This window comes from Prunus mume, linkage group LG6 (assembly GCF_029339155.1).
Source record: "Prunus mume cultivar Tortuosa linkage group LG6, ASM2933915v1, whole genome shotgun sequence".
NCBI lineage: Eukaryota > Viridiplantae > Streptophyta > Magnoliopsida > Rosales > Rosaceae > Prunus > Prunus mume.
In genome coordinates, this window is record NC_142703.1 from 5,103,667 (window position 1) to 5,119,987 (window position 16,321).

A 16,321-nucleotide genomic window follows, 5' to 3' on the forward strand; every position below is an offset into this window, starting at 1 on the left:
TAGCCGAATGAAACCAAAATGTTTCTTCTTTTCATATGTTGCTTCGTACTAGCCGTATGGAGCCAAATAGTTTGGCGACTATTCTGTTGGATGGTTTCTTCAGGTGGTCTTCATGCATCCATCATGTTATCTATATTGTGTAGCTCTTCTTCTCCTAAGCTATTCCAGTATGTGTTGTTAGTGTCTTCTGCTGTAATTTGCTTTGTTATTTGGTTATAGATTTCATCAAAAACTTTTGCTCCTGTCGTGCTGATCTTGTATTCATATATGTCATCTGGTCTCCTGGATGTGGATTCTGAATACACATTGACAAACTTGGACTGGTACAGAGGGTCATATGATCATCATTAAATAGTTGTTGCTCCTTTATATTGTTGGATATCTTGTTTAGTAGGAATTCCTGTTTGTGCTGATTCTTCCGGACTAAGCAATTCATTAAAAGAAATAATGATTCTATGTTGTGCTTTATCTGGGTAAATGTTATCTTCAAACAACTCTGGGGGTATGCTAGTGAAATATAATTTTATATTTTTCCAGAGAGGCAAATAAAAACTTATGATTTCTCTAAATTTTTGGGAGAATGAATCTAAATGCTTGCTATTTTCAATATAAAGTTGTCCTAAATAACCATATTGTGCTAACAATGCTGGAGTGACTACGATTATTTTTTGTTTATTCTTTTAATTATTGTTATCTATTTCAAATGTATTTATTTCTATTGATCTATTATTGAAACAAGGTTTACAATAAACTATTGTCTTAGTGTAATATTTTTCTACCAGTATTTTCTTCCATTGATTACATTCTTGAAGCCATCCTAAATTAACATATTTAAATTCTTCATGCTCTGTTTGTTTTTCAAACATACACATATGTTCATCTAATTCACTATTGGAATTACTAGAGTAATCTGATTCTGATTATGAGTCTAAGGCATTAACACTATAAATACTTTCATTATCGCTTAGGTTATCATCTAGACTATAGATTGATTCTAAGTCCTCATCATCTTCTAATTGAAATTGCTCAATTAGTTGTATTTTTTCTCTAGGTTGTTTTCCTAATTTGGGACACTTAGGTCTAATATGTCCTACTTCACCACAAAGATAACATTTACATGTACTTTTATTAGGTACTTTATATTTCCTAATCCATGGTTTATTTGTTCTTTTCCTAAATTGTTTAGGGATATATTTTCTTCTTCTAAAAGTTTTTGAAGGTTGAATTCTAAAAATTTTATATTGTTGTTTATAAGGTTTATATTTTCTATAGCTTTTTCTATATGGCTTATTCTGCCTAAATTTTCTATGACATCTATACTGTTTGGGTAAATCTATATTTTTACAACTCATATAAAACTATTTTCTAATTTGTCTTTTTGCTTTTATTTGACTGCATTCTAATCGTAATATATCATATACATGTTGTATTCTTGCTCCTATGGATACATCTAATTTCCTAGGGTGTTTTTGTCATTCGTTCCAAATTCTTTCTCCTATTGCCCCTTTAATTTTTGTCATATAAGTATCTAACAAATTAAGATCATCAATTCTTCTTGTTCTACCTAAATACTTGAAAAAATCTGAAGTATATTCACTAATATATTGTAAATCACAAATTTGTAATTGTTCTAAATTTCTTATGGCTCTAATTTGTTCTTGTTCATTTCTACCATCAGTCTATTATGGTCTAAAAACTTGTATTTAATTAATTTAACAAAAGCATCTATATTAAACATTTCTTTTGTTGCTTGATGTTCTCTTGGATTTTTAGTTTTCCATGCTTGAAAATAATAAAAAACCATTCCATCTAAGGTATGTTCAAAGTAATCTAACATATCTTTATTATTACTAAAATCTAACATTAATGTTGTATGTACACATCCTTTTTCCCAATCCTATGGGTCTACATGATCTAAATTTAATATATTTCCTGCTAAACTAATTTGTTCAATTCCTTTATAAGAGATTTTATTTTTTCTTATTCCAAATGCTTCTTGTTGGAAAGCATTTCTACCAGTTTCTTTATTTTCTCTATATGTGTCATTAGTTTGCCTAAGATTTTGTTGATATGTTTTACTTGCATGGGCTACAGATGGTCCAGTTGAATTATACTGATCTTCTATTGGCATGCATTCTTCTTCAATTAACATATTTTGATATTCTTTTTCTCCTAAAATATGTTCTAATCCTATATTTAAAATTAAATCTTTCATTTCTTTATCTGTTAATCTATGTAATCCTAAATTATAAGTTTTATATTTTTCTATATATTCTTCTTAATCTAAATTATCTATGTCATCTATGAGTTTATTAACTATATTATCAAAATTATGCTCAATCATATTTATCTGTAAGTTATCAAATGTCATATGTATTTCTTCTTCTAATTCACTTTCTAAGTCTTCTATATCATTTATTTGTTTATAATTAGTAAATCTTACTACTACTTCACCTATACGATTTTCAAAAATTTGTGCCTTATTAGGTTGTTTATTTTTTGCTACTCGTAGATTGGGTAAAATCCATTATGTTCCTTCTAAAAAACTATTATCTACTAGTTTTGCCTTTATCATAATAACATGTTTACTACCAAAAGTTTGTACTAAATTTTGAAATTCTACATTAAATTTATAATTATAACTATCTGAAATTTTTCCTACAGACATAAGACTGATACTTAAATTTTTGTACTCACCTTTCATATTATAATTTTTTGTTCTTATGCTAATTTTTATGTGTTTACTAAATTCTCTAATTTTCATGACATAATTAGGAATACATCCTATGACTGCTAAGTTTGTGCTAAGATCTACTTCTGTTGTGGCTATAGCTGCTTGATGATGGTTATCTAGTCTGTCATCATATATGTATACTAGTGCTTTAGTTCCTACTTGTGCTCTAGTGAGTCCAGCTATTCCTATCATAATTGTTCCTATATGGATTTATTGATAGTGTGATTTTTTAAGGTGTTCTATTGTTGTGTTACTAAGTAAATTAAGAGTTACTTCTTTATCTATACAACTTACTTCGTGTTGACTGATGCTACTTACAATACTATGCCTATTTTCAAATCTTCCTAATTGATATAAATTATATTTATTTTTCTGAGATTTTTCAAGGCCTTTTCTAAGGAATTCTTGTGTTTCTTGTTCACTAGAGTATATATCTTCTGTTCTAACTATTTGTTTTCCTTTTCTTCTAAAGAGTTCCATTTACTTATTATCAAATGGATTTATTCTACTTTTTCTCCTTTGAGGATTATAGGATTTTTAGTACTAAGGTTAAATTTTCAAGAATAATTTATATAAATGCAAAGGTCTTGTCCCCAATTGTTTGACTTTGTAATTAAACTAACTCTTAATTAATAACTAAAATAGATTTTATCAAAGTTGTTTATGTAGAAGTGGTATTATGTATTGCTTGATTAATTTATGTTATTTGTTCTTCTAATTGATCTACTTTTTCGGCTAGTTTAAAATTAATTGGATAATTAAATTATTTTGTCTAATACTTGTCTACATATCCTAATGGATATCATACTACTGCATATTCTAAGCAGAAGGCTGTTGTAAATAATCATAATTGAAATAAGACCTACTGGTTCAAAAGCTTATCTAGTTGACCAACTTCTTCTAATGCTTTGATATATTTATTATTAATTTTAGAGTATGACATTAAACTAAAAGTCTATTTATTTTACTATGTAACTTTTCTACTTGTTCAGTTAATGTTTTTTTTGTACTAATTGTATTTTTTGCACTTCTAATTAATTGGAATTGCTAATAGGGATATTACGATAATTTTTAATGACTGGATATATTTATTATTAATTTTAGAGTATCATTATATCTATTTATTTTACTATGTAACTTTTCTACTTGTTCAGCTAATTGTATTTTTTGCACTTCTAATTTTAATTGCTCGATAAGACTGGAGTTCTATATGTTTTGGCTTACTATCTATAAGATCTATGAGGTCTCTTATTTCTTCTTACTAGGAAATCTTTGGATATTCCTATTATTATCCTCTAATTGAGAAGTTATATAGTCTAAGTTTTGTCTAATTATTTTTAAGGAATTTTTCTGAAAATATTCTAGTAATTGTTGAATTATCCTATTATTTTTGTTATGTTCAAATTTTACACTCTCTGCTTGACTAATCAAAATGTTAATAATACTATTTTCTAAGGGATTACTGCTGCTATGTAAAAGGTATTTGTGTTTTTTTTTTTTTTGTGGAAAATAGCAAACTAATGTATTATTTATCTAGGGTTAATTTTTTCTTTTGTTGTTCACTAATTTCTAAATTGAGGTATTCTATCATAAAATTTATCTAAGTCTAAATTTTTTTTTTTAAGATGCTTAAATGCTCCTGGAAAGCTTCTATGGATTATTTACAGATTTCTTGTTATGCTATTTTGTACTTTTAATTTTCTTCTAAGATAATTATTTACTTCTGGTGATTTTATAAATTCTTCTAGATTCCTAATTTCTCTTTGGTATTCTGCTTTTTGTTTCTTTAATTCTTGTAACCTTTCTCTTATTCTAATAGATGTCCACCAAGGGCCAAATATGCAAAGGGTTTACTGTTGTTTGATACTTAACAAAATTTTAACAAATTATAAAATGTTGGTTTTTATCAGTTGTGTTGATTGACTTCTGTCCTCAAAGTACTTTACTAGTATAACTATATTATTAAGGTGCTAAACTAAAGCTCTGATATAATTATTCAACAGGGCTCGGTCAAGATTTCTAAAAGCCAAAATAACAACCAGACACCATAGAACATGGAACTAGAACATGAAACTACAAAAACATCAACTTAAAGGGCTATGGAGCAAAACTCAGAGGTTCCCTGACAAACATCCAATTATTGTTATGGCAAATATCAAACATGACCAAGTGCTCAAACAAAGTATTGATCGTCAGTTTAGCAAGATAATAACATAATTATGAACAGTGTTTCCCTGTTTTGGACAAAAAGTTTAAGAAAACAAAAAATAAAAGAGAAAAAGACTTAATTTTTTATGTTACTGGAACTACAGATTATTACAGGGTATTAACAATGGTCGAAGATATTAACAGTGATTGACAGTATTAACAATGGTCGGAGTGGGTAAGTATAATAAATGGAAAGTATATAAGCAAAGAGAGTTTTATTGATTGAAAACTGAAGGAGGAAGTACTGAGATTTTTTCTTCTCGGGTGTTGTTGTACTTCTTTCTTCGGAGTTGCAAACTATATATATAATTTACATCGACTTCTACTATGGCTAAGGATGAGAAAAAGAGTTCTTCTCTATCTGATACTTCTTATTTGCTACCTTTTGTATCTCTCTTTGAAGTTCCATACATACATCACATATCATCTGATGGCAAACAAACGATTCTTCTGTATAATAAGACAACATGCACTCTAAAATATGTATAAACAAACAAAAACATTGTATCTTGTACTATCGTTGCGCAGTAATAACAATTGGACAGATGCAAAGTGACAAAGGCTTCACATGGTCTGGTTGCTTGAAGACAAAATCTTCACATGCTGATGGCGGAGGAAAGAGTAAAGCTAAAGATAATGGGCTCTTCTACCATTTTGAAAAGTGTTTGGGTGTTTTTGAGAGCTAGCTGCTTCTTTTGGGTTTTTCCTAAATTTCGCTAAAATGATTGTGGTAAAAAAAGTTGAGTAATGTGCTAAAAGAATTTTGAAGTACAATGGATAAGAATAATAATGTAATAATGGCACATCCCAACCTTTGTTTTTAAAATTTTTTTTTTATCATCTACACTCTTCTTCAAGAAACACAAATTTTTGGAATGTTCGGAAAATTTTGCGTCTTAATTAATTTCATATGCACTTTTAAATTTGGCAAAAAAAATCATTTTTAATGCTTTCATGAAACTTCTTTGCGAGAAGATAATTTTGTTAACTATTTTTATTAATTGGTTTTTCTATTGGTATGATATGTCCATGTAGAAAAAAAAAGCAAGACTGATTCATGTTGAATCCTAATATATATCATTATGACATATGTAAATTACTATTTACTTTCTAAGGTTTCATTTGGGAGTGATTCTGAAAAGACCAATAATCATTTCTTCATATAATCAATTTAAGTGATTTTATGGAGAATCGCATAGGAGGTACTTCTCTCCAGAATCACTTCAAATCACTTACAATCCATTTTGGATGAGGGAAAATAACTCGGAATTTAGCTAAAAGTTAGGAATTTGATAGAAGAAATTGACAATTCCCTTGTTTGGCAACTTAAGTGCGAAATTTATTAAATGATGCGTGGAAAAAATTGTGGAAGTTCGGGCATCAAATTTCCGAGTTTAATTTCCACCAAAATATGCGTCATTTCACAATTTCCATAGTGTCATTTACAAAATTTAACATATATAAATTCAAACACTGAAATCTTCAATTACCAGAAATTATGGAAATCTAATTTCCGTCATTTTATAATTTTATGTAATCTTCAATTCCTTTATCCAAACGGAGGGTTAAAGTGATTACATGGAGAAGCATGTGTGAGATGCTTCTCCCCATAAGTGATTTTGGCCCTCCCAGACTCCTAAACGAACCCTTAATCACCATTTTCCTCCCCATTGAAAGCTAAATAATTCACTCAAAAACCAATGAAATAGACCAAATCTAAAACTTTCCTTGATTAAAAAAAAAACCAAATTCAAAACGTATGATTCCGAATATCTAGAAAATAAATATCAAATTAGAAGTCGTAGTCATGCACAAAGAATAACTAACTATAAGAGGAAACTATAAGAGCATCTCCAATTGTTGTAACTCTTCAAATTGAAGTTTGTTGACTTAAGTGCCAATTTGAAAAGCTTTGTTTGTTACTTTATTATGCCCCAATAGACTCTTAAATTCATTTAATTTAATGTTATAGAAAATAATGTAAATATGAAAACATGTGGAAAGTGTATATGTATTTATTGTTTGAAACGAAAAAAATGCATGTTTTTAACATTTTCAAGGCATGTTTTATTTTTTTTAAATTAAATTAAATGTTTTGAAGAGCCAAGGTCAACTTACTAATCCTAAAGAGAGAGAGAGAAAGATGTTGCAATTTGATGATTGAGTTTAACAAGGTTGTTGGAGAGGGTTTTGATGATGTGACTCACTTATTTTAGCATTACAAAATTATTGAAGAGGCGGTTGAAGATGCTCTAAGAAGACTATTATCTTTTGTCTTCACAAGCAATATTGTTTTGTTTTAAAGTAGAGATTTTTCTTCTTTGTACTAAGAATGAGGAAAAGAATGAGTAAAAAAAAGGGAAACGATACCTAATGAGGGGTAAAAGGGGCAACTAGAAGAGTGAGTAACTATAGTATTTAATGAGGGTTGGCTTTTAAACTTTCTCAGCATTAAAACAAGCAATTTGTATACTATTTTATTGCCTTAAGAGAAGCTCTGCCTACCTAAGCAAAAAACCTTCGTTGTAATGGGGATAGTGTTTTGCTATCCATGCCACGTGAAAAGTTATATTATGTGTCATTACGTTATTGTGGGATAAAGAAAGTGATATTCCCATTACATGTGTGTTGGGTTCCTCTTTCTTTTTATTCTCTTTTTTTTTTTTTTTTTTTTGTGTGTGTGGCTGGGCTAACATATGCTGCTATTTTTATTTGGAAACATTTGGGCTGGGCAGTAGCCCACCCTGCCCTTGGCATTGAACCGCCGAGAACGTACCGTTGAGAGACCAAACTGCGACGACACCAAACGGTGCGTTTTCAGAGACCACTTATTCGTCCACCCAATTCAACCTCCTCGTCTTCGTAGATCTGCATCTTTCTCATCTCTAGCACACAATTTGACACACCGTTTAACAAATCATCATCATCGGCACGGGCATAGACGTCAGATCTTCGCCGTAGATCTGAAAATGGTGCTGGTCTCAGCCGTACGGGATTACATAAGCCGGATGTTGCAGGACATCTCCGGCATGAAGGTTCTCATCCTCGATTCCCACACGGTAACAACGCTTTCAACTACCAATCATTGAAACAAACCCAAAACACAAATGAAATGTTTATGAATTTCTTAAGCATGGAAATCAATGAAAATGGCATATTTTAATTCAGTAAATAATGGGTTGTTCTGTTAATTGAATGGGGTGTAGGTTAGTATAGTGAGTGTGGCGTATTCGCAATCCGAGCTTCTTCAGAAAGAAGTGTTTTTGGTGGAATTGGTTGACTCCATTTCCAAGTCCAGAGAATCCATGTCTCATCTCAAAGCCGTTTACTTCCTTGCACCCACTTCAGAGAATATCCAGTATTTGCGCCGGCACTTGGTTGCTCCTAGGTTTGGAGAGTATCACCTGTGTAAGTTTTGCTTTCTGCATGTTATTTTGGTTATGGAGTGAGTTTGGAAGATACCTAGATGAGTTGACTATTATTTGGAGCTCATTTCTCATTCTATGCTGGAATTTACAGTTTTCTCCAACATATTGAAGGATACCCAGATTCATATTTTAGCTGATTCAGATGAGCACGAAGTTGTGCAGCAACTTCAGGTAATTCATCATTCACTAAAATGTTTCCTCTCTCATTCTCTCGGATTATCTGATAATTTATGTATGTAGTAATGTCAATTGCTAACTGAATTGAGAGTTCGAGTTTTGTTTTGGATAACTGAAATTTGAGAATACTATAATAAGTAGTAAGTTAGTAACAGGAAAATAGGGACAAGGTAACTTTTGCGTAAGCTTATAATATCAATAGGGTGCCAGGTTTTCTTCTACTCACTTTTGTAAGGAAGTTGATACAAAATGTATTGTTTTTGGTTCAAATATAGTCGCTCTGTCCTTTGACGGTTGGAATTGGTTTCATTTTGCCATTAAATCCTTGTTCTGATACATTCTTTTAAAGAAATAATAATAATACACCCTTGTTCTAATGCATGATTAGACAGATCCAGTTTGCAGTAAAGTTTTTCTTGACGAAAAAATAAATCTCGTGCAACATAGTGATTATGTCACTCTAATAATAAGAATAACAATGTACAATAACAATAGTATAGTTGTTATGACACCTCACATCTTGGTTTAGTTTCTTACTCTTCATATTAGATTCAGTTATTGTCTTGGTCTTGCAGGAGTTCTATGCAGACTTTGTTGCCAGCGATCCTTACCATTTCACTTTGAATGTGCCATCAAATCACATTTATATGCTCCCAGCAGTTGTAGATCATTCAAATTTGCAGCGCTTCTCTGATCGAATTGTTGATGGAATTGCAGCTGTCTTTTTGGCATTAAAACGAAGACCTGTTATTCGTTATCAAAGAACATCTGATATTGCGAAAAGGATTGCACAGGAAACAGCAGTAAGTACAGTTGTATATTCCAAATAGTTTTGCTTTTTTTTTTGGTGTTGTTTGGGGTGCATTATACTACTGTTTTGAATGTGAACTTTGTTAGTCTCCCCTGCCCCCTATCTCCCCACTTTTTCTATGGACACAACTTTTTATGTATGTATACATGTCATATAACTGCCTGCAGATTCTAGCCATGAAAGTTTGCACAGGGGAACTGATATTGTATTTTGGGCATGTAACAGAAGCTGATGTACCAGCAGGAAAGTGGACTTTTTGATTTCAGACGAACAGAAATTTCTCCATTGTTGCTGGTAATTGATAGGAGGGATGATCCTGTAACCCCATTGCTGAATCAGTGGACCTATCAGGTAATTGTGGTTGCAGCTGACATTTTACAACGTATGTGAAAATGCCTCATGTTGATATACATCTTTGAAATTACAACGGGATAAGATCACTAGAAATATAAATACAGCTCATTGATTACACTATTACAGGCAATGGTTCACGAATTGATTGGTATTCAAGACAACAAAGTGGACTTAAGAACCATTGGCAAATTTCCAAAAGATCAACAGGTTGAGTTGTAATTTTCCCCCCAATAATGCAGATGTTTCTGTTTGTAATTTTCATTGCTAAATAATTACAGTTGTGGTATTGATGTTCATAGGAGGTTGTGCTATCATCAGAACAAGATGGTTTTTTCCAAAAAGAACATGTACGAGAACTTTGGTGATATTGGGATGAACATCAAGCAGTTGGTTGATGAATTTCAGCAAATTTCGAAGAGTAACCAGAACATTCAGACGATAGGTTTGTAGAATGCAAACATGAAAAGTTTAGATTCATAACTTCTTGTGGTTACTAAATATTGGCACTTGGAACAATGGTTAACTATGGTAATTAAACATTTACATTCTTTATTGTTGCAGAGGACATGGCCAAATTTGTTGACAATTACCCCGAGTACAGAAAGATGCATGGAAATGTTTCAAAGCATGTGGCACTGGTTACAGAAATGAGCAAACTAGTTGAAGAGAGAAAACTTATGTTAGTTTCACAGACAGAACAGGAGTTGGCTTGCAATGGTGGGCAGGTGGCAGCTTTTGAGGTACTGAAAAACAACATATTTCTATAAATAAATAAAAGTAAATTGAAATTGAAACCACTTCTCCTATATTCTCTCTGCCTTCCCTCTACAAGTGCACAACTACTTTTTTCTCTTGTTTCTACTTATCCTAACTACCTATGAGGGAAATTATTCTTTTCTAATTTTACTGTTTAATATCATCTTTAAAATGTGAGTTGTATCCCTTTTTCTATTTTTTCCTTATCGCATGGGTCTAGTCATATAAGGAGCAAAGAACATCTTTGTAATGTTTTGTCCATTTATTACTATCTGCTAATTGGGGATGATCAACTCTGGGTTGGGGTCGGGGTAAATGTTTAAACAAGGTTGATATTATATTTTAACTTTGTTTTCTCTCCATTTAGAGCATTTTTAAATTAAGGGGGCCTGTTGAGATCATAACCATATGATGATGATTGGATAGTTTGAAACTACAGTGGAAAAATGGCCTCTCTTTTCTTTTTTTTTTTCCATGGCAACTTGTAAGCCTTCTGCCATGATTGAATGGCCACACAGGTTCCCTTGAAATGAGAAGGGACTAGTTCCTTGTCCAAAAGGGTGGAGGTCCTGGAAATTATTATACAATTATCTTTAAGCCAGGCGGCTGAATTAGTGCTATGAAGTTGATACAAAACCTACCATGAGTGTGTCTGTGTTGGTTTGCCTTATTTTCTATTCTTGCGACAAGTTATTGTTAGGATTTGGAATCCAGCTTTTAGTCTGTACTTTATACGTTTTTTTGGTTATTGACTTTGAGATAGCAACTGAGTTTAATCTTCATGGAAACATGAAAAGTTGGAAACAATCATCTCCTTCTCCTATGTACTTTGCAGGCGGTGACAAATCTATTAAACAATGAAAGTGTATCCGATATCGATCGCCTACGACTTGTCATGTTGTATGCTTTGCGCTATGAGAAGGAAAGCCCTGTGCAACTGATGCAATTATTTAACAAACTGTCTTCTAAGTCTGCCAAGTACAAGCCTGGGGTAATGTAACCAGGACTGCAGTCCTATTTTGATTCTGTTTTTTTTTTTCTCTTCATTTATGTTTAAGTGGCAATTTTCCATCCGTAAAGTTTGTCTTTCTTCATAAGCCACCTTCATTCAGAGGATTAATGATGGCAACTTGTATTTTATTCTATGTGTAGTTCGTTTCTGCTCATCCAATTTTGTTGGAGATTGACCTTTCTTTGAGAGGGTAAATCAATGCAGAAATCATGCCAAAATCTGCTGTGTACCTTTCTTTTAGCTACTAGAGTAATTCACAGGCTTAATAAATTGGGTATTCTGGCATTGCAGCTTGTCCAGTTTCTCTTGAAGCAAGCGGGTGTGGATAAGCGAACTGGGGATCTTTATGGAAATCGAGATTTCTTAAATATTGCACGTAACATGGCTCGGGGGTTGAAGGTTTGCTTGCGAAGGTTATACTTTATGCTTTCTAGATAGGGTATGCTTTACAAGCTTATAGATAACTTTTTTTACTAATGTTGTAGGGGGTTGAGAATGTGTACACACAACACCAGCCTCTTCTCTTCCAAACTATGGAAAGCATCACCAAGGGACGACTGAGAGATGTGGACTACCCATTTGTTGGAAATCACTTTCAGCAGGGCAGGTTGGTTTTTGAATATATTATATATATATATATATATATTTTAATAAAAAAGTAATTTCCCCAGGAACTCACTAACTTATAATTTAGCTGCAATTTGGGGATTGTTGTGTTGTTTCATTCTAAGCAAGTAGTGTTACCAAAAGTATTGAGACGTAACTGATGCTGAAGCCAAGTTCAAAATTATAATAAATTGAGGGTCTTTCTAGTTTCTTAGGCCATCCCCAATTGGGGCTCTAAGGTCATCCCCAATTGTTGGGGCTCTAAAAGAGGTTGTAGAGCCCCATTTAGAGCTCCGATGGAATCTTTTGGGCCACAATGAGAGGCTCTATATTAAGGGTTTTAATTTATTTATTTTTATGATGTAATTTAATTTAGGTGCTATTTTTGTTTTTTGTTCACTTATTTATGTTAGTTTTTGTGTGTGAACATTTCAACCCAAAAAAATAAAAAATTGGACAAGATTTGAAACCCTGGTTTAAAAAAATTAATCCTAGCCGTTTAGAACTTGAGGTTGTAGCCTAAGTCAACTTTACAAAAAAAATTAAAATAAAAACAATGAGACAAGCTTGTTGCAATTGGCCAAATGATTATAAAATAAAAAATAAAAAAAACTGGTCAGCAACCATTTTTTTGTGCGAGTAGGGATGCGGAAGTCACAAGGGGCATCATCAACAAAGCAAGTGGGCTGGCAGCTTTTCCTCCATGCCGGTCCCACTGGATTTCAAGGGCTTCAACCATGTCCATACATTTAGGTTCAGCTCCGGTGAGGCTCAAGGATTTAGGGCCTCCAAATTGGACCACTAGGGATGCTTTTTTGGCATGGGTTTGCATTTATAGGAGCCCAAAGGTGGTGCAGCCCCCTTTAGAGCCACCATTGGGGATGGCCTAAAGGGGGCTGCACCACCTTTGGGCTCCAATAAATACAAACCCGTACAAAAAAAGGGTCCCAATGGTCCAATTTTGAGGCCCTATATGCTTGAGCCCCACCGGAGCTGAACCCAAATGTATGTACCTGGTTGAAGCCCGTAAAACCCAGTGGGACCCGCATGGAGGAAAAGCTGCCAGCCCACATGCCTTGTTGGTGACGCCCCTTGCGACTTCCGCATCCCTACTCGCTCAAAAATGACAGTTGCTGACCAGTTTTCCTATTTTATTAATCGTTTGGCCGATTGCAACAAGCTTTCAAGGATTGTCTCTTTGTTTTTTTAAAGTTGACTTGGGCTACAACGCTCAAGTTCTAAACGGCAAATTTTTTATAAAAAAAACCATGTTTTCAAATTTTGTCCAATTTTTATTTTTTTTGGTTGAAATGTTCACCAAAAAAAAAAAACATGACATGAATAAGGTAATAAAAAATAACACCTACATCATAAAAAAAACATCAAACCCTAATACAGAGCCTCTCAGTGTGAGAAAGATGCCTTTAGAGCCCCAAAGATTCTACCAGAGCTCTAAATGAGGCTCTATCAACCTCTTTTAGAGCCCCAACCATCAGGGATGGCCTTATGTAATAAATGCAAGTTACACATGTATCTAAAGGTTCCTTGTCTTTGAGTCTCTCTAGGTCAGATTATTAGGTGTCATAAATTATGTTTTTAGAGTTATGAAGTATATTAATGGATCTTTCCAGAGCCATGTACCAATGACTCTATGAAATGGGATACTTTGTAAGCTTAAAAAAAGAAAGAGTTTTAGTGGCACAAATTGTTGTCATTTACTGCTGTTGTCATTCATTTGATCAGAAATATGATGAGAATGTCAAACTTTTAGCCCTTGTTTAAACTCTTTAGGATGTAGATGGGCTCAATTGATGCAACCTCACATGTCCCAAATTTTAAGTAATATAGGTGTGTGATAATTAGAGAGGAGTTTACTACTTTAAGGAATTCATGTCTTCAAGAGTCTAACCGCGAGGAACATTGAAATGAAGCTCCTGCACTTTGACACTGCCTGGAGCCCATTTCTTCTGTGCTGTTTTATACAAGCCGTGTGCTTATTGACATCAATATTTAGGTTACTAATCAGGAGATCATTGAGAAGGCCACGCTACCTCAACCTGTAGGCAGGCTGGCTGTCTAGTGGACTTAATCACTGTGGTTACTATCCCCCCACCCCACTTCATTTTGTCTGGTTTACATCCTTATGGACTCAGACTAGCAATCTATGATATTTATAATAACCTGTAAATCATCTTGTTAAAGTTATAATTTGATAGTGTGAGGATAGAAAAGTTAATAATTTGGATAATGTTCTGAATGACACATACCATCTCTAAGCAGGCCTCAAGAAGTTGTGATTTTCATTGTTGGAGGAACAACATACGAGGAGTCTCGCTCTGTAGCTTTACAAAATTCTATGAATACTGGAATTCGTTTTATACTTGGTGGTTCTGCGATTCTCAATTCTAAGAGGTATGCTTCAGGTCATCATTGTATTTTTGCAGAAATATTTGCATCATAAGTGCAAAAGAAGTTTACATTACTGTGCTAACTGGACTTACTGCTTTGACATCTAACACTGGCTTTGAATGGTCTGACTTGATACCACGTCTTTCTTGTGTTGGATGCAAGTTTGAGAGTTTTGGGCATGATTACTTTGGCCTCTGTAAATCTTAACTTGTCTTGGGGTTATTTTGGGTTGCATTACTAATTCCATATAGGTACAATTCATCTAGCATATTAGTTCCTAGAAAGTTTTGAGAACATGATAATTAAGCATCCACTCGCCTGATCAATCCTGGACAATGGGAGGTTGTGCTTGGTAGACAGTTGCTTAAGAGATTTTGGTACAAGTATTTATGCATCGACTGTTGGAGGTTTTTAATTATATGTTGTAATTGTTTGAGGCTATTCTAGTGAATTACTGTAGCTTATTGAAATTGTCTAATAGGAGATGCTCCGCTGCAATTATTGTTTGGCTGGGAAAAACAGGTTCTTGAAAGATTTGGAAGAAGCTCAGAGAGTAGCTCGGATTAGCAATGCCGTCTGAATTTTGGGTGTATATCTTTCATTTCAAGAGCCATGTGCACAAGTGTTTGTGGATGTATACAGGTGTTTAGATATGGTCACCAGCTATAATATCAAAAATTGCCACACATGCTTGAGGGTTCATCAGAATCGCCCTCTGTTCCTGCAGAACACACGGCCTTTTCATTACCATTTTGTTGGAGTAATTACTGAAGGGGATTTGTACCCCATAAATTTGGAGGGTAAGATCTAGCAGCAGTTTCCCTCCCTACCATAAGAGAAGCATAGAAAAGAATGAGATCTCACATCTTTGCACCAATTTTTTCGCTAACCAAGCCGGATACCCGAGGACTTAATTAACATGTACTTTCTTGCCTTGTTCAGAAGAAGCTTGTCATACATGAAATCTCCCGATTCTTTTTATTTTAATATACATATTACTGTATCAATGTAGTTTGTACTTAAGATATTGTGAGAGATCAACAAAGTATAGATTTACTGTATCGGCTTCTTGTTGCAAATTCAGGTCTTGGTGAGTGTTAAGTTTTGATCCAGTCATGCTAAGAGCATCCATAGTGGGAGGGTGTAAATTTGGAGGTGTAAAGCTACTTTTACATCCCCTTTACACCTCCGGGAGTGTAAATATGTTTTTTGCTCCAGTGGGGGGTGTAAATTCGGGTATAGCCGTGGGTCCCAGCCTTTTATGTTGATTTTTCTTTATTTTTCTTCTCTTTTCTCGGATGGGTCCCGCCTGCAAAGGATGTAAAAATAGATGTAAATATATATTTTATTTTACATCCTTATGATGGTGATGTATATTTACATCCATTTACAATCCCTATTAGAGACGATTTCAGTGACTTGGAGTGATATTTAACATACACCTCTATATACACCCCCCACTGTGGATGCTCTAATAGTATCATGCAAACTATCCCTCCCAATATTATAAAATCCATGCATAATTATTTTAAGGGACAGCAATTGAAAGAATTAAAAAGTAGAAGTAAAATTTACAGTGCAAAGGGCAACTGGCCAGAAGTCCGACATGAAGCCAGACTGAGTCATAAAGGAATTGAGAAAACCAGATCGTTTTGCACTTTTTTATTTACAATATTTGTTTTATTAGGCTACAAAGTTGATAACGGAATTGAGAAAGACAAAGTCAGCTAAACCAACTTTAATATATATATATATATATATATATATATAAAATGTTTCCTTTCGGTTTCATTTTTTGTATCTTATTTTGACAAGTTGTTATTGAA

The 16,321-nt window shown here is 33.3% G+C and overlaps 1 protein-coding gene across 1 annotated transcript; it reads left to right on the plus strand.

Moving 5' to 3' along the window:
• The first annotated feature begins 7,662 nt into the window (after window positions 1-7,662).
• On the plus strand, window positions 7,663-15,556 carry VPS45 (vacuolar protein sorting 45). Its single transcript, XM_089053870.1, is given in 14 exon segments — window positions 7,663-8,001; window positions 8,149-8,350; window positions 8,462-8,541; window positions 9,123-9,350; window positions 9,584-9,709; window positions 9,839-9,919; window positions 10,012-10,047; window positions 10,049-10,154; window positions 10,274-10,452; window positions 11,304-11,459; window positions 11,772-11,879; window positions 11,966-12,087; window positions 14,367-14,498; window positions 15,018-15,556. Coding segments are annotated over 14 exon segments (1,704 nt in total). The 5' UTR covers window positions 7,663-7,911; the 3' UTR covers window positions 15,076-15,556.
• Window positions 15,557-16,321: the final 765 nt, after the last annotated feature.